The sequence below is a fragment of the Leptonotus elevatus genome, chromosome 13, assembly GCF_054856555.1.
Source record: "Leptonotus elevatus isolate MCC_2025b chromosome 13, RoL_Lele_1.0, whole genome shotgun sequence".
In the NCBI taxonomy this organism is placed as follows: Eukaryota; Metazoa; Chordata; class Actinopteri; order Syngnathiformes; family Syngnathidae; genus Leptonotus; species Leptonotus elevatus.
Window position 1 is genome coordinate 9,278,022 of NC_141251.1, and position 23,882 is coordinate 9,301,903.

Below are 23,882 nucleotides of genomic sequence, written 5' to 3' on the forward strand. Positions count from 1 at the left end.
TCAACCAGTCAAGTATCCCTTTATTGTGTTTTGAATTGATCTCAATGTTGAATAGTCAACCAGCACTGTGATAAAGCTAATAGTAAACTTCAACAGTGTTGTCACGCCAAAGTGACAGAACAATAACTCCAATAAAATCACACGCATTGGGTGGCGCTATGACAACATTGGTGAGCCCTGATTAAATAAGCATCATGAAATAAAATGTTGTTAAGACGACGAAGCTTGTGATTCGCCAGCTACCCCAGGCCTGTGTCAACTGCATTCAACTTTAAAAGTGGACACAAGTAGGGCTGTGTTAAGTTTATGTAACATCTTTTTTACATTAGCTTGCACAGATGTCAAAGCTAATGCTAATGCCTGCTCAATAGACTGACACAGTGAAGCTCCGTTTATTGCGGGGGATACAATCCACACCCACCTGCAAAAAAACTGACCATATACAAATCTTTACTTTAATGGTTTTCCAGCTCACTTTAAACCATAGGTCTCAAATGCCGGTCCTCGATGTTTTAGATAATTCTCTCTTCCAAAACACTTGAGTCAAATGATCAGGATTCTTATCAGATTCCTTCAGAGCTTGCTGATGAGCTGATGATTTGAATCAGGTGTGTTTACTCAGCTGAAGTTTACTCGAAAGCAGACACATTTTTTTTTTATCTTAACACCAAAATGTGCAACAAATTCCGCTAGCTTAATGCTAACATACAACATGAGATGCCACAACACACACCGTGCAGCATCACATACAACAAAAGACAATTAAACATTGGATCTTTAAACACCAGCCTCTTGGACCAAACCATCCAGTACAATATTCACAGGCATACAGTACACTATATTCTCTACGCTTAGTAGGGGACCTTCTGTGCCTCTTTTTACCTTCTCATCTACATCCAGAAACGTTCCGTGCAGCTCAGCTTGTTGGGGCACAATATGGTACTATACTGAAGGCACACAACTCTGAATTCTAATTTGCTTGTACACTAACAAAAAATCTTGGAAGAATCTATATCTCTCCTTATGTGAACTTAATACCATGCTAGAAATAACAAGGCCCGAAGTAGTAGATTAATCATTCAAGTATAGTAGTTTTGTCTGCCTATCCAAAACCTGCCGTATCCTATTTCTCTGAGTCACTAAGCTACACTGCTCTCCAAGAACTATTGGAAACATATCAATGAACGTCACGGTTTCAAATGTAAAACAGCAATGTCAAATCATTGTTAAAAACAACAATTCCGGGGTGTGCATGTGTATGACCAATTGTTGGTTTTGAGGAGTGAGGAGTGGCGGATTGCAGAGAGACTTGTTAGCAAGTGTGATACTCTGGAGAAATTCCGAGATGAACATTTCAGATTGCCTTCTGCAGCATGAAGTTGATAGAGAGAAAGAGAGAGAGAGACAGAGAGAGAGAGACAGAGAGACAGAGAGGCAGAGAGAGAGACACACACACACAGACAGACAGAGCGAAAGAGAGAGAGAGACATACAGACAGACAGAGAGCAAGAGAGAGAGAGGGAGAGAGACAGAAAGAGAGAGAGAGACACACACACACACAGACAGACAGACAGACAGACAGAGCGAGAGAGAGAGAGAGAGAGAGAGACAGAGACAGAGACAGAGACAGAGAGACAGAAAGAGAGAGAGACACATACACACACACAGACAGACAGACGGACAGAGAGAGAGACACACAGACAGACAGAGAGCGAGAGAGAGAGAGAGGGCGAGAGACAGAAAGAGAGAGGGAGAGAGAGAGAGAAAGAGGCGTTAACTTGAGGCAATGTAACGCCCCCATTGTCAGGTGACTTACAGGAAATTTGTTGTTTTGCTCTCTCACTTTCACTTTTGCACTGTCTTACTTTCATTCATGTTTTCTATTCCCCCTCTAATGTCATGCTACATTTTTTGGACTTTACTGAAAACAAATCATAAGACTAAAGTAATGTCTATGGAATCAGTTTTTTTGAAATGTGAACTTGTAGTAGCGCGCATCATGTGGCGCACATCAATTATGTAACAAGGCCATCTAAAAATGTGTTGAAGTCTGTTTTATGACTTTTGCCTTGAATTAGAGTGAGTAGACTTGTGTGTAGAGCTTTCCGAAGCAAAGTGGAGAGTTGGACACATTCTAGTAGTAGTTACTGAGTAGCAGTCACACAAATATGCCACAGTTGTTTGTACTTGAAAGCACTTGACAAAAACAAATTGTGGGCAAGACCAAGTTCAATCACTAGAGAGATTCGACTCTTAGTTTATTTGCAATTGAGGCCACAGGGTAGCTGAAAAGTGACTCGTCTGAACATTAGAAGAGCGATCTGAGGATTGCAGACTGTTAATAGGGGAAGGGGGCGTGTCCACCCACTGCAGGTGACAGATAAGTGCTGTTATTAGTCGTTGCAATGGAAAGAGTAATTCACAGTAAAAGTGAAAAGTTTACTGGTATTGTTCTAAGTGCATGCGCACCCACTTCAAAAACTATCATGCGAGAGATACTGGAGCTGAAAACAGGAAGGTCATTAATCTTGTGCCGACTCATGTCAGGATTAGGAACAAGAAGGCAGCCACAGTTTAGCTGGTTTGCCATCTTTCCCTCCATTTTCCCACCCGGTGGCAGCTCCATGATGTCAGTGCTCTTCTTCTTTCCAAACCACAAGAAGGACGCCAAACTATTCTTCCCCGGGCATTTCTTTTTTGTGCTGTCTGATTCGTGATCACAATCAGTGATGTTTTGAGAGTGTGCGCTCGCGCGTCTGAGGGTCACACATTTCTAAATGTTTTCGATAATTGAAAAAAGAAAAGAAAAAGATTTTGCTGGCCTGGGCGCGTCTACGAAATCTACACAGAAGTAGTCGAAGTAAGCTAGGTGCTATTTACACCGCACCTAGGGTGAGCAGATTTTCAAAAATAAAAATGGTGGACGCTATATAATACAGTATACAATAAATGCCACCAAATTTCATTGCTAGTCATTCTGGGTTAACTGGGGCGCAATGGCTGACATGCGCATCAATCGCTAATGCTAAATGCTATCTTGGTTGACTGTTCAACAATGCTAAACAGGTCAATGCACTCAACATTATCCAACCTTATATTCTCGGTTCTGACAGCTATTTTGAAGCTGGCTGTGCCGTTTACCTCGCACCGGTGACGCATTGTAACAGTGGAAATATACCGCTAAACCGCAGTGGATATTAGGACTACATTCCGCATATTAGATGCGAAAGCAGGAAGTAATTCTAGTTCCGGTCACTGCGTTAAGTCCATCCTGCTGCCAATTAGATGCGGATGAGAATGAAAGTAAATAGGAGAATATTTAACAGTGAAATTCCCATTTAATGGGTTTATCGTTTGAATGGCTGTGACAACTGGGTGACTGATATACACATTGCAAAAAAAAAACAGGATGCTGGGATGGGACCTGCGTAATAGCGGGACAAAACAATGACGTTGGTAAAAATCTGCTGGAACGTGGGACCAAAAGGCTCAAAAACAGGACTGTCCTGCCCAAAATGGGACGTCTGGTCACCCTTGTTGTGGAAGCAGGGAGAGGCAGTTATAATTGAAGTCAACAAAAAGAAAAAAGGCAAGCTGGGTACTAGTTATCCAACAACAACAAAACAAAACTCCCTATACACAATACAATACAATACACATTGAAAAACACTTGCTAGTATTGTATTGGAAGTACAGTACACTTTGCCTGCACAGATTGCTGCAAAATGCCCATTTTCTCCTTTTCAATCAGAAACTGAACTCCACTTCACTTGCTGTAATCAGATTGCAATATAATGGATTGGCCAATTAATGAGGCCTCTGTTAATATATATCATCTATAATCTGTTATGTTGATTTCCTTATCTTTGTGTTGACCTGATTCCCGTCATCCAGTTAAATAGGTGGTCGTCTATTACGTCTTACCTCCTACGCCAAAGCACACTGCCTGAGTCAGCTCCTCAGCTCTATCACGACTCATCGAGCTAACCCCCCACGAGCCCACCCCCACCCTCAGCATCACACCGCTCTCCATCATCAATATCTTTTTCATGAGCTCTCACCGTCACGTTCATTTTTGTGACTCGCTCGCTCACGTTCTCTTCTGCAGGGTGATAGAAACATCGGCGCATGAAGTCTCGGTTCCCTTTTCCTCTATTTTTTTTTTATTATTTCAGTCTGACGACCTCTTTTCTCTCTCTCTCCCTGCTGGCTGCCTTCAGGGTAGCAGAAGGGAAGTGAATGGCTTCAGCCCTCCCAGCTGGTCCCATCACCCAGCAACCCAGAGCAAAACAAAAGAACACACACGCGTGCGCACATACACACACAGAGGCCGATGTACAAGCAGCCAACTCGCACACAGACATGGCCTCACCGGCAGACGAGTGCATGCAAGTCCTTATGCAGATGAATGCGCACCAACACACACACAGCACCCCCACCTTTGCCCCCCTCCAACTCACCTCCAAAAACAGCCAGCCAGCCGTCCCCCTGTGGACTCCCACCCATCGTCCCCTTCTCCCCTCCTCGGCACCCTTTCCAGACACCCTCTCCTTTGTCCACAATCTGCTCCAAAAATATTTTGGGGAAAAACAGATGAACATGTGTTGGTCCAAATTAGATACAAGCAGAATGTTACGGCACACGCACAGAACAAAAATAAAAGAACATATCGTGACAATTCAACGCATTCTAGCAGATCTTAACTCAGTCACTGCCATAAATTCATTTAAAAAAAAAGATTATTAAAAATTAGGGGCGGCAGGCGATTAAAATTTGTATTTGTAATTAATTGCCTGACTTCACTAGTTAACTCACGATTAATCACAAATTTTATATCTGTTCTAAATGTACAAATAAAAAAATCTAGGTTTTCATACTCTTGTTAACAAAAGTGGAAACAAATGTTAAACTAATAGAAATAGTTCAAATTAATTGTTGACGTTTATAGCCGTCAATGGCAGTGAATGAGTTTTAACATACTACATCATAATGTTCATATTAATGCCACCTCTACTCTTCATCCCACACAAAAGATAAACATACATGGAGTCAACCAAAATCTAAAGATTACCCGGTTGACACTGTGGTCCATTTTTAAAGTCAAGTATTGATCAAGGCAAAGAAGTCCAACAGCCCATCTTTTCAGTTGAAGTATGGAAATTATGATTAAAAATTATGGTTAGCAGGAGGCAGGGGGTGTCTTTCTTCCACTTTCAACTTCCTGTTGGTGATTAGAACGTGTTCTCAGGGGACAACACTGGGCATCATTTAACATCTAATGATGGGTGATCGTATGCCGAGAAACGTTTCTTTGGGAGCAGTAATATGGCGGCCTCGCGGCTTCAAAAGTCTTGGCCTATCGGCTATTCAGATCAGTGGTTCATCTTTGTCGCTGATTCTTCTTCTACGCTTTCCGTTAACTCCCTGTGGCTGCGCTACAGCGCCACTCCAGACTTGGCATACACATTACTGCCGTGAAACGTCCTCAGCGTCTTCTATTGGACACTCGCATGTCTTGAAACGTTTCTGTGTGTACGAGATTTTTTTTTAGGAACAAAGCCGGCTTTGCTCCCGTGTGAACAGGGGCTTAATTACAGTGCAAAGTGTTTGCACTGAGTTATGCAAAATGCTGACTCATGCATACTTTTTTTGCATGACATCGTTTTTGTACTGCTTTAAAACATAAAAAATCCTACAACTGAACCATCTAAGTTCCATCTAGGGTAGTCTCAATGACTAGAGGGGGAAAGAACAACTAGGCCTACTAAATATTTACTTTGACTTGCTCCTTCAGTGCATTGATCAACAGCCAAAACAAACCTGCAAGAAAAATACTCAGCCTCCAAGCCTTTTGCCCAAAACTACTCAAACAAACAGAACAGTGACATTTTCTCTTAACGTCACAATGGAGGAAAAAAACTGTCTTTATGCTCACGGGCCAAAGCACAAACTGGAGAGTAAACATGTATGAACCACTTTAGAGACTAGTGTGAGAACACACAGTCCAATGGGAATGTGGGTTTGCTTCTCACAAGTCAGTTGAGTGTAATCGGACTGTCGGTCAGTGGTAGTTTGCCAGTTACAGTATCAGGTAAAGTCAAGTATTTGCACCCTCAAACACATACGCAGGTGTTTACTGGAGTGAGGCGTGTACAGTATGTCTATTCCTTTATGTAAGTGCATATCATTCTCATACAAGGGGAAAAAATGGATTTAAAATGTAAAATAATGAATGCTCATAGAGCCATTGCTAAAATGTAAAACGTAAAGGAATTATAATGTGAGTGTAGTAATTATTTATTTTGCTCTGTTGTAATTGGTGATTCATGGGACAGTATTAGAAAGGCAAAAGTAAGCCTATTCCTATTTACTGGTTATTAACTCATTCACTGCCATTGACGGCTATAGACGTCAAAAATTCATTTGAACTATTTCTATAAGTTTAACTTTATTTTTCCACTTTTGTTAACAAGAGTATGAAAACCTAGATTTTTTTTTTTAAATACAGATATAAAACGTGTGATTAATCGTGAGTTAACTATTGAAGTCATGTGAATAATTACAATTGAAAATTGTAATCGCAATTAATCGCATGACTTCACTAGTTAACTCGCAATTAATCACAAATGTCATATCTGTTCTAATTGTACAATAAAAAAATATAGGTTTTCATACTCTTGTTAACAAAAATAGAAAAAATGTTAAACTAATAGAAATAGTTCCAATTAATTTTTTACATCTACAGCCGTCAATGGCAGTGAATGAGTTAATTGATATTTCACCTGTGTCATTTTGGATGCTTCAAAGACAAGTGACACAAGCACGTCAGAAACAAAACGAAGGAAAAAGGAGCGAGAGTTGCTGGCAGTGTGAATAATGAAAAGGAGGTCAAAGCCTCCAGGGGCGGAACGGTTGTGAACACTCAGCTCAAAATAAAGGCACCGACATTCCACTGGAAAGATTCCACCCAATGTCATGTCACACCGGTGACATCATACGCTGTAATGGTGGTGGATTGATGATGAGTGGACAGGTGATGAGATGTTCTCGATGCCCATGTGTTGTCTTTGCAATTACTTGGCTTCCTTTTTTTGAGGGGACATCTAAGCAGGCAGAGGCGATTCTAGGGTATGTCGGGGCCCAAACAGAAATTAGCCAGGCCACTGGCTTGGGGGCCCCAAGCCACAACCTGGTTTGCCTTACGACAAGAATCGCCTCTGTAAACAGGGCACATGTTTGGCTGCTTGCAGAGTAGTGTAAACCGAGCTGCCTCCTTGAAGTTCATTGAATTTGGTAACTTTATTTTTCATGTACAATTGAATACCTTTAAATCAGATTTTTTTTCACTTGCTGTCAACTGAAGATTGCATAACCTGTGCTGAGGAAGTAGGTAATGACCAATCATGGCTCAGTTAAACTAAAAAAAACAAGCGAGCCATGATTGGTCGTTACCTACTTCCTCTGCACAGGTGATGTCATCTTCAGTCCACAGCAAGCGGATTTTTTTTTTAAGTTATTAATTTTCCAAGAAATTAAAGAAGTTATTAAATTAATTCTGAACAATATATTAACTTTTTACTGCTGAAAATGGCTCAATGAGTTAAGTATCCCTTTAACTTTTTTGATCTCTTTCTCTGCGAGCAGTTGCGCAAAGAAGAAGAGGGCGGACTGAGGGAGGTAGAGCAAAGAGGCCCAGTTACAGTTACACGGATGCCTTTGTGTTGTAAAAAAAAAAAAAAAAACATGTGTAGCTTCATGTGTAGGTGGCAGCGGGCACTAGTTAGCCCCAAGAACAACATGAGTAGCCCATAGGTCTGTTCTAAATATAGCTCGCCAGAATGAGAAGAATGTTAACATATTATCTATTTATGTATTAATTTAATTAATGTATTTATTTATTTAAACTTAACATGGTGCACCATTCCTAATGTAGCTAATATTCTTCTTCTTCTTTTTTTTTTTTTTTGCTGTTTTAATTTACCCAAATATTTAAGATAATATGTATTCTTTCCACACCTACTACCACGTATGGCACAAGCTTATTTGCTGAGCAAAGGGAACGTATTTTTCTTCCAGCTGCACCTGAACGCAGCAGGAGTCACAGCAGTATGTGTTGCGTGTGGCGGGCAGGCACGTTGCGCGGTGACTCACAGCTGAGTCAGTGCGTCGTGTCCCCGCCTACATGGCGGTTGTGGCCAATAACGCACAAGCGGCAGCCGCCACGGCGGTGAGCTGTCATGCCATACACTCACAGCGTATAATGTATAATAAATCGATAAGACGGCAAAGTGCTCAGCACAACATGCCTATAGCACATGTGACATGACATAAAAGAAGCAAAAAAACTTTATTGGGCATTTATGAAATACTGTCCGACAATACAGTATTATTGCGTAAAAGTATATTTTACAGAACTATTATTTATTTTTTCAATCATTTTAAGTTATTTTCCCATAATGATCTACAGGCATGTGGACAAACATTTTTAGGGAGCAGGTGCCCCCCACCCCCCAAAAGGCCACCCATCGCCAAAATTATTCATACAATCATTTCTTTCAATACAATCAACGCATTCAATAATACAACTAAACGAATAAAACTATTATTAACTGATATTGAACGTCTGGTATAGCACCACTGTTATATGTCTCTCTGTGACACACACACACACACACGCACAAATGAACCAAAAAAGTGCACTTTTTGTGCTTGACCGCCACCTTGTGGCTATCTGTGATGTGTATCTGGATGATAATAATAATAATAATAATAATTGCTGCTTCACCATGGACAGTTCCATTTTCATCTAACCATAAAATAACCTTTACAAATGCCTAAGTTTTTTTTTGTGTGTGTCAAATGGGTCTATTCAGATAGTGTTCGTGTTTTCAACACTAGAGGACGTGGTTCAACAGGTTTGTTTTATTTTCTTTCTAAAACTGCATCCCCATCTATGAAATGGTTCGCTCCACCTGTCGCCGCGTTGCTTAAAGCTCCAGCAAATCTCTTTAAAGTATCTCACTTTGAGCTCTGACTCACTGCAAAGATGAACTACAGAGACCGCTACACTTCGTCCTCCTACCGGAAGATTTTCGGGGATTCTTCCAGGTTCTCCGCCTCTTCTTCCTCCTCCTCTCGTATGAGCAGCTCCATGGCCCGGGTCTCTCCGGGGATCAGGTCCGTGGCCGTGTCCCGAAACAGCTCTTCTTCCGCGGGCATGTACAGACGGCTGGGTCAACCACCGGCCTCCTTCTCTCTTATGGCCACGGACTCCCTCGACTTGACCCAGACGTCGGTGGTCAACAATGAACTCAAAGTTGTCAGAACCAACGAAAAAGAGCAGCTACAGGTATGTGATGTGACGTCATTGACAACGTGAAAAATGCGGGCAGTTTTTTTTGGGAGGGGGGAGGGCTCGATAAAAATAAAAATAAAACACTCAAATGTTGTACTTATAAGTACTAATACAAATTATTATTGTTTTTTCTACTTAGTTTTTGTTTGGTTTAGTTTGTTTGGTTTAGTTGTCTGTCAATTAGGCCTATTTAGCCTACATACGGTTAGCTAACATGGCATACATGAAAAAAAATGGACACAAAAATTGTAACCTTAAAATGAGAAGAAAAATTCACTATAGACTCTATCATCAAAGCAACATGTTTATAGCTTTGCTAACATGGAGAGAGTAGAGTGACAAAAAACATACACCTTGTGCAACCCCCACCCCCCAGATTAGATGCACAGAATAATTGTACCTTCTGTCGAAAAGCATTTACTTTATTCTGCCTGTCATAATATTTCGCTGTCATAGATAGCTATGTGAACAAAAATACATAATTTGTCAAATTAAATCCAGGGCATTTAAACAAAATAGAAACTCCACATTGCAGTGCCAAGGTTGTAATTTCATCTTTAAATCAACAAGGATTAACTTCATTTTACCCCAGGACACATTGGATTGTTCCCCAACAGCACACCATTAGAAACATTTGAACAGATTTGAAATAAATGAATGAAAAAGATGATGGAAATTTCACAATCATCATCATCACCACCAAGTTTCACCAGAGTGATGGTTCCCTAAAATATGGTACTTCGGAATTACACCAATTTGAGCATTTTCAGGAGTTCAATAGTATTTTGACAATTGACATAGTTCAGAGGTCATCAACCGTTCTTGTCAAAAGAGCCATGTTAAGCCAAATAAATAACCAGAAATCTGTCAGGAGCCGCAAAACATTTGAATATTGTGATGAACGAAACAGTGTATTATTGTAAGTCTAATGTACTGAGGACCCAAGAGCTCATTAGAGCTGTACCATAACAAAATTATGCAGCATTCAATTCTTTTAGATTTTTTTTCTTATTCTTCTACTTTTCATCTTGTTTTGGGATTTTTAATTTTATTTTTGTAATTTTTCGTACTTAATTTTTCACATAATTTTACACTCTTCTGCCTTTTTGTTAAATCTCTGACATTTTTGGCAATTTTATGAACATATAGTAATTTTCTGCCTCTTCCTTTTTTAGACATTTTTTTCTGCCCTTTTTTCATGGACATTTTATGGTAATTTTTTTTGCTTTTCATCTTCCTTTTTGGCTATTTTTTATCTCTCTTTTTCCAACAACTTAAAAATGTATTTTATTTTATTGAATATTCAATTTTTAATTTAAATCAATTCATTTTAATATTTTATCTAAAAAAAGAAACATGAATATTTTTATTATTTTTTTAGAGATCCACAGGGAGCCACAGGAGAGGGACTAAAGAGCCACTTGTGGCTCCAGAGCTACAGGTTGCAGACCCCTGACATCAATTTTAATACTTGGATGAAAATACAATAAAATGTCAGCAGTGTGTGAGAGGAGAACATTTCAGGAGCGTTTCAGATTATTTCAGTAGTGTGTGAGCAAAAAAAAAAAATATATCACCATCTGCATTCTAAACACCAGCAGGGCTGCCGTCTGCTACTATACCTGAACACACACAATCTGTGTAGACACCAAGAACCAATTTAATCAGCTAACGCAAGCTTATAGGCTGACCCTTAATACTTATTTGGAAAATGTCCGCAAGGTCAACAAATACAGGTAAACATTTAAGAATCATTAGCTGTTAAACAGGTGAACGTTAATGTCGAAAATATACAAGACCAACAGTTGGTACCAATGAGGCATTTGTTTTGTTGCACAGGGTCTGAATGATCGCTTCGCCATGTTCATTGATAAAGTCAGACACCTGGAGCAGCAGAATAAAGTGCTGGAGGCTGAGCTGGTGACACTGCGGCAGAGGCAGAGCGAACCGTCACGGGCCGCTCATCTCTACCAGCAGGAGATGAGGAACTTGCGGTCCCAGTTGGAGGACCTGAACAGAGACAATAACCGCATCCTCATTGAGAAGAATAACATGGAAGATGAGCTGCAGGTACAAACATATTGGGAACAGCACTCAGTATGTTAACAGGACAGAAAGCTACATACAAAAAAATTACTTACTGGCAAAAGATACAATTGCAAGCTAGAAATGTTCTGTCATTATTTCCTGCATCGCAGTAGTCTTTTTGTAACTACTTGCTCCATTTTAGAAACTCCATGTAAAGTACGAGGAGGAGTTGACCGTGCGTGAAGAGACAGAACAAACCTTGAGGTCCTTCCGGAAAGATGTGGACGAAGCGGCAGCCGTTCGTCTGGATCTCGAGCGCCGAGTGGAATCGCTGATGGATGAAATCTCCTTCCTGAACAAAGTCCACGACGAGGAAATCCAGGAGCTGAGCAGCCTGATGGAGGCGCAGCAGGTCTCCGTGGAAATGGAACTCACCAAACCCGACCTCACCTCAGCTCTGAAAGAGATCCGCAACCAGTACGAGTCCATTGCCTCCAAAAACCTGCAGTCGGCAGAGGAGTGGTACAAGGGGAAGTTCGTCAGCCTTAGCGAACAGGCCACCAGGAGCAACGAGGCCATACGGGCCAGCAGGGAGGAGATGAACGAGTTCAGGAGGCAGCTGCAGGCCAAGACCTTGGAGATCGAGACGCTGAGGGGTGCCAACGAGTCTCTAGAGAGGCAGATCACAGAGATGGAGGATGCTCATAATGCTGAAGTAACGGTATTGCAGGTATGCAAGGAGAGCCTCCTGTTAAGAACGGCAGATACATTCCTATGGAAGAGGATTAGGGCCAGTGAAGAGAAAAGAAAAACGGTTGGCAGGATTCTCGCTTTATTCACAGAAGTCTGACTTTAAAGTGAGAATCCTGACTTTATTCTCAATATTTGAATGAATTGTGGGGAGAAGTCAGTAAGTGAGAATTCTCACTTTAAAGTCAGAATTCTGAGAATAAAGTAAAAAATTATCACCATAAAGTCAGTATTGACTTTAGGGGAGCCAGCTGAGGTGGCTCGGGCATCTGGTTCGGAAGCCTCCTGGACGCCTCCCTGGAGAGGTGTTCCGGGCATGTCCCACCGGCGGGAGGGCCCGGGGACGACACAGGACACGCTGGAGAGACTATGTCTCTCGGCTGGCCCGGGAACGCCTTGGGATCCCGCCGGAGGAGCTGGTTGAAGTGGCTGGGGAGAGGGAAGTCTGGGCATCCCTCCTAAAGCTGCTGTCCCCGCGACCCGACCTCAGATAAGCGGTAGAAGATGGATGGATGGATGAAAGTCAGTATTCTGAGAAAGTGACAAATCTCACTTTAAAGTCAGAATTCTCGCTTTAAAATCAGAATCCTGCCAACCTTTTTTCCCCCGCTTCACTGGCCTCAATCCTCTTCCGTACATTTTAGACATACACACTTTAAGAATATTTTTACTTATTTAAAACTCAGAAACTTTTCAAAAGATTATATTCACACCCTTTCTTGAGTGATTTAAGCATGTTTAACACCCCCAAAAAGTGCCAATGGGCCATTGCCAGTTTCACAGTGACTTGAGCCCGAGCATGCAGCAGCATGGCAGTGAAGGTTGCGAGTGTCTCCAGCTAATAGGATTGAACAGTTCAAACTCATCAATTATGTCACAGCTTGAGTTCCGTTAGCTAAGAGCATCCTTCAAGGTGGATCTTGAACCTTGTCAATGTCAGGGGGAAATTGAGCAGAAACTAGCTGTGGAAATCTAGATGATAATCTCACCTGATTTTTTTGTGATTAGCACCCAACGTTTGGTCCTCGGGTTCTTACAGTAAATTAAAATGACATGATGCATTTCACATTTGTGAATTACCACTTCATGATTAATCTGTTGACAGTTTGAAAAGCATTAGCCATTTACACTCAGACATCTGTTTGACAAATAAAAAAATTAAAAAAGACTATTTATATCATATGGTTCCATCCAACTGCATTTGCGTTCTCGGGCGGCATGACAAACCCCCCCCCCCCCCCCCCCCCAAAAAATGCTTTACTGTGGAAGTCACTTGGGCTTAGACAGTGAAAGTTCTTAGTGAACTGATCCTGTGTATCTAGATTAACCTGGACTGCTGCTAAATTGGATACAGGAAGGCCATCTGTTTTTACCGTCTATTTAGGGGAGCTCAAGTAAGCCTCAAAGGGTTATGCTCGTCTTTGAAAAGACAAACGTAACCCTTCAACTGTGTGACCTTTCATCGAGTGTGTTTTCATCATAATGTTTTGACCTCTTTGACCAGGACACTGTTGGCCAATTGGATACGGAGCTGAGGAACCTCAAGGGAGAGATGGCCCAGCACCTGAGAGAATATCAGGACCTGCTCAATGTCAAGATGGCATTGGACATTGAGATAGCTGCATACAGGTGGGAAGACGTGGAACGGTATCAAAAAGGCATATTGTGATTGTCATAAACGCTAAAAAAAAAAAAAACACATTATGTGTGGCATTACAGGGAGAGACTGGAATTTCACATATTTGAGGATGAACGTTATTACCAAAGTGACAAAGTTCAAAAATCTTCCAATATAGCTAGAGGGGGAAAAAATATGAAAATAAATACATAAAATGAATTACATACTCCTACTTTAATACATTAATATGCTTTTCCATCCTACAAGGAAGCTGCTGGAAGGCGAAGAGACTCACTTTAACTCAGGGATGTCATTCGGAGCCGCCGGTTACGGCTACCAGGCCCGAACCCCAGCCGGCTCCTCCAGAAGCAGCCAGCGAGGAAAAGACGGAGCCAAGAAGGAAAGTCTCACGGAGGAGGAGAAGGATGAAGCAGACATCAATTCCAACAACTAAAGACGTAGACGCATGCAGGGAGGGAGACAAATAAAACATTCCTTATTTCTAAAGTTCTAAGTCAACTATCGTATATGCACAAAATAAGCGCCCAGACATCACGTTGTATGTACTGTCATGTTATGTTTCTGGAGTGATGAAAACATTTGACTCTCAAAACACAAGTCAGATTATATGATTGATTTCAATAATGCACAAGTCTAAAACATGTAGAACATTTTTGGACTCTAAATACCATATATATGCGAATGGAAGCTTGTATCAAGATGTTAACCAGGTGACGTTAACCTAATAGAGGGCATCGTATGTTACAATTGATGAAGCAGTAATGTGCAAAACTTCTAGTTTTTGTCTTAAAGGGGTGGCTAACGTAAACCCTTATTAGTAAGCCATGTTTTTTTTCTCTCCATCACTTGAATTTTCAAACTAGTGCTATGGTATTTAGAGAGCTAACCAGATTTGGTGTGTGTGATTATCACTACGCTGTTGGTTAACATTGATCTTATGTCAGGAAATATCCGCTAGAAAGGGTTTGTGAAAATATATGGGTATTAAATATGCTGTAAACGTACACCATATATAGATGACATTTCACTCAGATTTAGGCCTCTATGTCAATCCCGCTCACAATGTATTTCACTTGCATTGATTGATTAAAAGAATAAAAAGATCGACTAAGCCGTCTGTTCCCTTATGTGACTTAACTTTTTAATTGCAAGATAGCCCCCCCACTGTTCATAATACAGAACAGCTCGTTTCCTGGCACATTTTCAAAAATGGGCAGCAGAAAAGATTTACTTGGCTGTGCAACGTCACACTACAGAGACTCACCTATTTGTATACAAGCCTTTAAAAAGTCATTTTTGGGTACGGCAATATGTCCCCGGTCCCCATTAATGTTTACTGGGGAAAAGAAAACAAGTTCATTATTTGAAAAGTACTGTTATTCTTTTATTCAAAGTGGTCACATTTGATCAAACCTGACGAAAGACTTCTTTCACATAAGTCAATTTCTTTATCCTATCCCCTCCAAAATGTACCCAAAAAAATCAGCTAATTGCATATCAAAAACAATAACATGTTGGTAACAACTGGTTGACCATGTAGCTGGAACAAACAGACGGGGGGGGGGGGGGGGGGGGGGGGGCTTCTGAAACAAAAATCATATTTCTAAGTAGATCTACATTTTGCTTACAAATCTTTGGCAGATATTCCTGAGTGACATTTGCATTTTATAATGTTAACGTGCACAGAAAATACATTGACCCAATTGTAAAGTAGAAAAAATATAAACTGGTTGTGGCCAGCAAATACACAGTGGTAGACATGCCCTGAAAATAGTCTCAAACCCCCACCCAAAATATTGCTGTCCTGAGTAACCTAACAAGTAGTTAAAAAAAAAAAAACTTGCTCCAGTCATTTTGGAGTTATTCCACCTTAGAAGAGTTGTGCAACACTAAAAATCGATCCATTATTTTCCATTCTTTCCTTTTAAGACAGAGACGACAGGACCAAGCCAAAGTGCAGCACCAGCAGACCATCCTGTGGACACATGAAAACAATTTTGTCTTTTATGACAAGCAAGAAAACGTTTTTTTTTTTCTCCCAATACAGTAACCTATAAATAATCTCTATATGACAACTGAATGTAATTTGACTAGACACTTGTTTCCCTTGGTCATATCACTGCTACCCCTAGTGAAAACCAGGTGAAAACGATCATTTTAAGTTCAGATGATTCTAGAGTTACTGATTTTCATTCGTCTGACTTGCGAGCAAGCGGCATAGGTTCAATTCAGGGCTGGACCGCATGGACTCCATTTCAAGAGTAAAAAAATGGTGGCGTTTACCTGCAAGGCCTCTGCTCCCACAGAATTCTGTACATCTTTCAGTGACTGATACTGATCCAGGAGATGGTCTCCGCAAACCACATCTACCTACAAGACAAAAGAAAATGCAAATACCAATGAAAAACGGTGTGTCATAGAGCAGTAGGTACGTGAAGGTAGCCAATTTCTAGTCAACAATAAAAGGGTTCGAGGGTATGACTATAATAATAGGATCTGTGCAACGATGAACTTTAACCTTGGGTTAGCCCTCCTCAACAGGCAGCACTGAGGCCAGGAAATCAAGCTGAGCTGCTAATCCTCATCCAAGTACGATAAAACACAAACTACACACACGGGCTGGCTGTGAACCTGATCACACAATGCTCAATGAGTCTAAACGAAACTGGACATATTAATTAATCAGTTAGCTTCCAAACCTTCACCTCACTGTTAATTCCTTCTGCCATCATTCCATAGGCAGGCAGGCGTTAATGTATTGAATTTGGGGAGGAAAAGGTCAAATTTGATCCAAACTCTGTGGCCAAATAGAGGTGCTATGCAGGCGTCAGCCTGGCTGCATCTAGGTCAAAACTTTATTTAAAAAGTACTTTGATGTCACCGAAACGGTCGTTTTAAGCATATATATTCAAGATATGATATGCTTTTTTTTTCTGCCTGAACTCAGGAAGTAGAGAAAAAAAACATATCCTGACACCCTGAACCTAAAATATGTGAACAAGAACCGCGATTCAATCAAATAATCGAAATAATCTAAAAGTCTGACATTCCATTGCCCTGGCCTGTGTACATGTGACAGTAAAGTATTAAGATTCTGTGCTGACCTCGTCTGAAGCAACAGCCAGGACTCTGCAGACTGATTAAGCTCGTTAGCGAGCTTGGCCGACTCACCTGGCAAGCTGGGCTGAGTTCCATCTTCTTCCTGATGAACAGCTCCACGTGGCGAACGGTGGCATCACCCGACACACACACATAGGGCCTCTCCAGTGGCTGGACGGCAATGAGGTAACGACAAATCAAATGATTGTGAAGTTGTGTGCCTTTGCTAGCACAGTAGTCAAGTCATAATTACAATAACCGCATTAAAAAAAAGGTTTGTTTGTTTTTTAAATAAATAGATGAACATAAGTATAACATTATATTCAAGCAGCATTGAAAACAATATTTGCAGAAAAATGTCTGTTCATACATTTGTTTTTTACTAACAATGTTAATTGGGGCCCCGATATTGGGGCATTTTCATGAATATCTGTATTGGCCTTTTTATAATAATAATAATAATCTGATGGCCGATATAAAGTAAATCTAAAACCCTTTTAATCTCAGGGAACTATTTATTAAAAATTTTCAGTTAACTTTATAAGCGATGCTGCTGACCCTGGGAACCTTCTGAACCTTTTGTTTTTGTTCGACATTAAAACAAAGAAATGTGAAAGTTTAAGATTTCAGGTATTTTTAAATGTTGGAATAATAAATATTTATTGTAGAAAACTATAGAAAGCTATGGTAGTTACTTGTTCAAGCTGCCATTTAATTTTTCAAGACGTACTGATAATAATAAGCTCTCTGAACATTTTGTTAGAAATTTAAAAAGTCTAGATTAAAAAAATAAAAAATAAAAGTCTGAAAAGTTGTTCAATAAACACAAAGAATATAAAAAAAGTAATATTGGTTCCAAATATTGGTTATCGGCCTCCTTGACTACTAATAATCGGGATCGGTATGGGCCCCGAAAAAAACATATCGGCCTATCGTTAATGTTAATAGTATTGAACTAATCATGGACCAAAGATTCAGAAACATCTGAAGAAGTGATGTTTACATTTCATTGTCCACACCAGCTATACAGAAAATTGTGGACAGTCGAAAAACCCTTTTTCTTGTCGCTATAAAATTCTGAACAAGTTCAAAATTGCTCTGCAACAACAACAACAAAAAAGAAGATTTTAAATTGAGAGTGTGTGGCAACGTTTTGCAGCATTGAACAAAGCCTGTCGAAAAAGCAATACTCACTATGTGCTCGCACCCTTGCAGGCCTGTGCCGCTCAGTGAGATACGGGCTTATGAGTATTGTGAATCTCGTTTTCAATACTACATCGTTAGAGAACTAATTCTTATGCGTTGTTATATGCCAAGGACCCTCTGTATTGGTCGTTTCTGCAAACATGAGTATGAATTGCAGCTCAACTCTGACCGGAGGTCTCCGAAAAAGCCCTGAAGATGTGAAACAATTACCTTATAGCTTTTTATCCCCTCTTCAGCCCTGAAAGAAAAATGACAGTCAATACATGTTTTATTCATATTAACTGCCAGCATAAAAAAAAAAAACATCACTTACTACCACTGCTGTGAAACTTTATCTCCAACTATAAACTAAAGTGGAACCTTTCAACATCTTTAATGATGGCCGCTAAAAATTAACTTTTGGAGACGGGCCTTGCTAAAGTGACTAACGATCTTTTCCAAGCTATGGACGGCCTTTGACGCCGTTGAGCAACTTGACTAAAGACAATAAATTGAAAGTAAATGTATTATTTTCAGCATCAGAATTTGATTGAGTCCATTCTCTGACTCACCCAACAAAGTCCAGCAATAGTGACACGTCCAGCTCGGGCGGAATGCTGAGCACAAGCTGAGGCGTGGGGTAATTCTTTTGCTTTTTCAAGCCCAGGGGAGCTGCACTGGAGACCGCCACTGCCACACCGAAAATAAAGATTTGCTGCAATGACTGTTCTCTCGCTTTTCAGCAACATGAGGTAACCAAAGTACACCACTGGAAATGAGTCAACATCGCATATCTGACAACAAATGTTATCATTTTTGTTTTTAATTACCAATATAGAGTACTTGTTTTTTTTTAATACACTTTATATATTGGGTCTTACTGTATTAGTGTAATTTTGTGGTCGATTGGCGTAGGTATGACTTTTGTGCTGTGTAATTATAGCAGTTCACGTAGCATGATGACAAACACATATAGGGATTTCTCGTGTGCTACTATTACAACAATGAAAAAATTAATGGAAATGAAAACAACAACAAATATATATACATAAATAAATACATTTGTATTTAAAAAAATTACTATATTTTTTATATCCGTTTCTATTTTCACTTTTAGTCATTTATTTATTTCGTCATTTATTTATTTTTAATTTTGGCAGTTTTAGTCCATACTGCCAGGACGAAATGTTATTCAAATGAGGGGGCGGTCCTAAGCGTGTCTTGGGTTGGACTCCGCCGTTGCAAACTGCCTTTTATTGGTCGAGTGAGCGGCTCGGCGAAGAAGGAAATCTCGCCAGCTTGCGTGGAGAGCTCCAGCAATGGACCACAACTTGCGACTTGAGTTGCTCGACAACAAGCCGACGTGACAGTGGGCTGTTTTCAAAAGCTTATTTTCCAAAAGGGGTTCACTCAATTATATCGTTTTATGTACTGTGTTATTACCATTTGCGGATCAACTTTACCTGATTTGGGTGCCGCCAGCCCTCGTTTTTTGTAGAAATTACACGTTTGCTCTCTTTCATCTGCAGTATAATACATAAATACATAGAACACACAAATTAAAAACAAAACCACGGGGATGCACCGAAATTCTTCAATGGCCCAAAAGTACATTTTCGGATTTCAACCAAAAGTCTTTTGTCACCCAAGTAACACAGCAAAAACAGTTATCCAGTTATCGTGGGGCAATGCCTTGGAGCTCGGTGTAAGACTAGAAATAGAAGAAGACAGGCAAAAATAAGAAGAAAGAAGCTGTGCATCACATCGCCGTGGCCATTCAAGGTGCACCTTGGAAGAACGGAACGGGGGCAGCGGGAAAATGAGCCCAAACCTCAGCTGTGGCAATCGGCCATTAGCACCGTGAAAGTAGGCACTATACACGGAAGGTACCAGAAAGCTTGCAAATTAGATACATTTGGTAAAGGACAGAAAATGACACAGCCAAGGACTTTTTTTTTTTAATAGGTTATGTTATGTTTTTTTCTTCTGTGTTTTGATTTTTAGCCTTGGTTTCCTTATTTTTGGTTTAGGCCAAGAATTTTCATTTCGGTGCATCCAGAATATGCAATAAAAAATGTGTATGTTATTACACTAGTGCTGATCAGATAATAGATAATATGCTTACACTCCTCCAGGAAAGGAACCATTTTGTACACAATATCCTGCAGTTGTCTGTCGGGCCTGTCAGAAGACACATTTTATACAAAAAGATAATACACATTATTCAACAGTAATATTCTAAACAGATCCATCAATATTTAATGCGTAGTATAATGCACAAGGGAAAATATTACAATGCAAAAAAAAAAAACCTAATATTGTAAAGGGGTTGAGTTTGGTAAATACTACAGCTTGGGCTGTGGATAGTCAAATGAAATAAAATCAAATACTACACAATCAGTGAGGAAACTAGTATTGTTGCTGTCAAGTTTCTCAACCCTGATCTTTGGTGTGTCTCCAATTTATCCATCATTTGAATCTGGTATGAAGGTAAATCAATGCAAAAATATATATATTACAATGCAAAAAAAATAAATACCTAATATTGTAAAGGGGTTGAGTTTGGTGGACTATAATGGTGCACGATGGACACCTGTTGCTGTCAAAAAAATGCTTCACAATGCAACTTTTGCAAACTACGGAAAGAACAAAAAAAAAGAACCAAGTTAGACACAGACATGATTGTGAACTCTCAAACTTGACTATATGGATAAGCCTGTGTATTTCAGCAATTTAGCATACACCAAACAATCATAGCAGAATCTGACAATATAGCATAACTAATGAGTACAGATTATTTTGAATAAAAGATCCCCTGAACTGAGCTTTGCAGCAATGACATCAACCATCCTCTGGAGGGCTTAATACTGTATCAAAATATTTTTTTCGCGAAATTGTACCTTGTAGAGCCACAGGCTCCACTGGGAAGTTCTAGCATTAAACAAGCGTATTTTTGGTGGGCGTGGCCAAGGCTCGCCTGACTTCCGCGTGTTTCTGACTACAAAATTAGTTGGGCGTGGCCAAGTGTCGTCTTTTCCATGTGCTCCTGTTTACAAACTGAGTCTGCACCTGAAGGAATATTGGCACATGCTTTTGCGTGCGTTAGTTTCAATAGGCGATCACGAAATGTCACTTTTATGTACAATATGTAATTATAATAGGTATAATTATATTATTTCTGTTTAATGACAGTTGTCAAATCTATTTCTAAATTACTTTCCCAAACCAAACTTCACAACCAATCCCACTTTGTATGTGAGCACCTGGTGATTGCCTTGGGCCAAAACGTCAACGCACCCAAGTGTACTTGGACAGGGTTAGTTAGTTGCTGTTCCATAGAGATTTGTAATCGATCCCAGGGTAAGTGAAAGATGTTCTGCTTATCCACATTTGTATTGTCCTAAATTCTTGAAGCAGTCATCAGTAAAATGTTTGCCACAAAGTTTTTGTTGTCCGTTGTACACTCTGGTACAGAGCAGTTCCTATGTTTGTTTGTTTTCGCTGCCATGCTGCTGTTTGTTTGTGTGTTGGAAATCTCCGGTGGTGAGGGAGGGGTTGAAAATTGTGAGGGTGGAGTTTGCGCTGAGCTGGTGACGTATAAAACCAAAAAAGGTGGGATTAGTGACGTATTAAACCGATCTGCTAAAACGACCCATTTGAGAGTTCTGTTTGAGCTACTTTGATACAAACGCCCATAGGAAAGGGAAACATGGGTGATTTATCTCACAACTTTGGCGACTTAGTCAGGCAGTGGTAAGGCATATTTATGATCAAAAACCTTAAAAAAAAATGTGAACATTTCATTTCAGGGGACCTTTAACACTTTCATTTAAAGGGACGTTTTTTTGTGTTACATGCATTTACTTCAAAAAATGGTCAATAGTTAGTGTAACAAATTGTAGTACTGTATTACCAAGCAATCTGAATGGAAAGGGGCTTGAAAGCATAATCGATCTTATACAGCGGCACAGTTGAAACAACATCAGGCTAACAATACTTTGACAATGGCTTTTAACAATGACTCCCGTCCCGTGTAAGACAAATTTAAACAGAAAATGAACAACCAATCATCAAGCATGCACATGCAAGCAGTAATTCTGGTTAAGTAAGACTGTCCATATAGCTCACTATAATTTTCAAATGCAGATTTTTGGATCTACTTACATGTGTGTAAGCACTCCGTGATGGTGGTGGCGTCAATAAAAAAGCCACAGCATAGGCCACATCGGATGTAAGGGTAGAACTGATTGAGGGGGAGCTTGGGCTGTGGATAGTCAAATGAAATAAAATCAAATACTACACAATCAGTGAGGAAACTAGTATTGTTGCTGTCAAGTTTCTCAACCCTGATCTTTGGTGTGTCTCCAATTTATCCATCATTTGAATCTGGTATGAAAGTAAATCAATGGTTCCCCATGACTCGTCGATTGACCAATCAGAGCCGTTCACGGCAAAATAGCACCAGCCGGAGAGTTGCCAGTAACGGCAAAATATCCACAGACAAAAAGGTAGATCACTTAACACCTAAGCTTTTCATAAAGACAAAATTAGAGCATCTAATCTTAGATGAAGAAAATATATGCATCAAATAACGCTGAGTAGCAAAATTACTCGCCATTTATACCAAATTTGTGCAAACTTTGAAGTAGTAAATTCACGTTTGAACTACGGATTGCACAGACGTGAATTTAAGACTAACACAGGTTGTTCAAGGGAGATAACTCAAATCAGTAAGTGCTTGTTCATGACTGCTGAATAGTTACCTCGTCTTCGAAGTCGCTGCCCAATAACCCATGTCTGGTGATACCACATGGAGGCGCTGACATTCCCCACATCGGCGAACGACGCTGGCAAAATAGTAACAATGCCGAGTTTGTGTATTGAAAGTACCGTGAATAAAGTGGGGGGAAAAGGTCGAAAAGGCTTTTAATAAAGTTTAGTTTTCTGGTCAACTTACGCAGTACGCCGAGGTAGCCGACTAGCTTTAGCTTGCTATTTGAAAAGTAAAGTTATCCAAACGTTGTTAATTGTACGTGCAACTTGGCTGTTAGCAAACAAAAAGTCTGCGAATTGTGCACCTCGGTCGAACGTGCTTATCAATGAGATTCCACGAGTCCGTGGGAAAAGAAAAGTCGCGTAGTAAACCAACACGTGTACTTCCTATTTTGACTAGTTCGCGGTCTTGTGTGCAATACGGCGAGTAGAGAGACTAGTACTTCCGGTGAGATTTCACAATAAAGTGAGACGCTTCGCAAATTTATCGAGATGTAATGCTTTTGTGCGTTTTGATTCGATGCTGAGTACAGCCAAACTGGAGTCTCTTTTCTGTCATAGGAGATCGCAAATAAGTTTTAATGAGCCGGAGAAATGAAAAACTTCACTCAATAGGAGACAAACTAATCTAACAACAATAAGGTAAAGCAATTTACATTGAATAACTTGATTATTGTGGGAACGTTTTTCATTCATAAATGCAAATTTGGTGAGACTAAGCCGATCTTTGTTTTTCTGAAGGAACTTTTTTCTTTTAAGGATTCACTACAATTCTGCGAGTCTAAAAAGGCTTTATAATAACATGGTGACCTTTTCGTTTGACCTCATTGTACTATGATGTGTATGCTGTTGGTTTTCACAGTTTTGTTTTTGTACCGCTCAGTTGTGTTTTTCAAGTTTTCTGTAAACCTGTGTAATCTTAATTTGTTAAGTGAAAAAAAAAAACCTAATCTAACATGGACGAATGGACGTTGCAATTAATTCTGTTCTTGCAGAATTACTCACCGTTTCCTTGTTAAATGTTGAACAGCGGTGCTTCATGCATTCTTATCT

General features: G+C 40.0%; 2 protein-coding genes across 2 annotated transcripts; one reads left to right on the forward strand and one right to left on the reverse strand.

Moving 5' to 3' along the window:
• The first annotated feature begins 9,001 nt into the window (after nucleotides 1-9,001).
• LOC147163727 (alpha-internexin-like) lies at nucleotides 9,002-14,883 on the forward strand. The gene is made up of 5 exons (XM_086093565.1): nucleotides 9,002-9,349; nucleotides 11,195-11,425; nucleotides 11,586-12,113; nucleotides 13,638-13,762; nucleotides 14,019-14,883. Exons 1-5 carry the CDS (start codon nucleotides 9,047-9,049, stop codon nucleotides 14,203-14,205), a joined length of 1,374 nt encoding a protein of 457 aa, XP_085949691.1. The 5' UTR covers nucleotides 9,002-9,046; the 3' UTR covers nucleotides 14,206-14,883.
• Nucleotides 14,884-15,143: 260 nt separating this feature from the next.
• On the reverse strand, nucleotides 15,144-23,240 carry pcgf6 (polycomb group ring finger 6). Its single transcript, XM_086093566.1, has 11 exons — nucleotides 23,014-23,240; nucleotides 22,820-22,903; nucleotides 22,221-22,320; nucleotides 20,596-20,692; nucleotides 20,182-20,237; nucleotides 19,520-19,579; nucleotides 18,629-18,746; nucleotides 18,288-18,315; nucleotides 16,944-17,042; nucleotides 16,056-16,142; nucleotides 15,144-15,747 (listed from the first exon to the last, which is right to left on the reverse strand). Exons 2-11 carry the CDS (start codon nucleotides 22,889-22,891, stop codon nucleotides 15,697-15,699), a joined length of 768 nt encoding a protein of 255 aa, XP_085949692.1. The 5' UTR covers nucleotides 22,892-22,903; nucleotides 23,014-23,240; the 3' UTR covers nucleotides 15,144-15,696.
• Nucleotides 23,241-23,882: the final 642 nt, after the last annotated feature.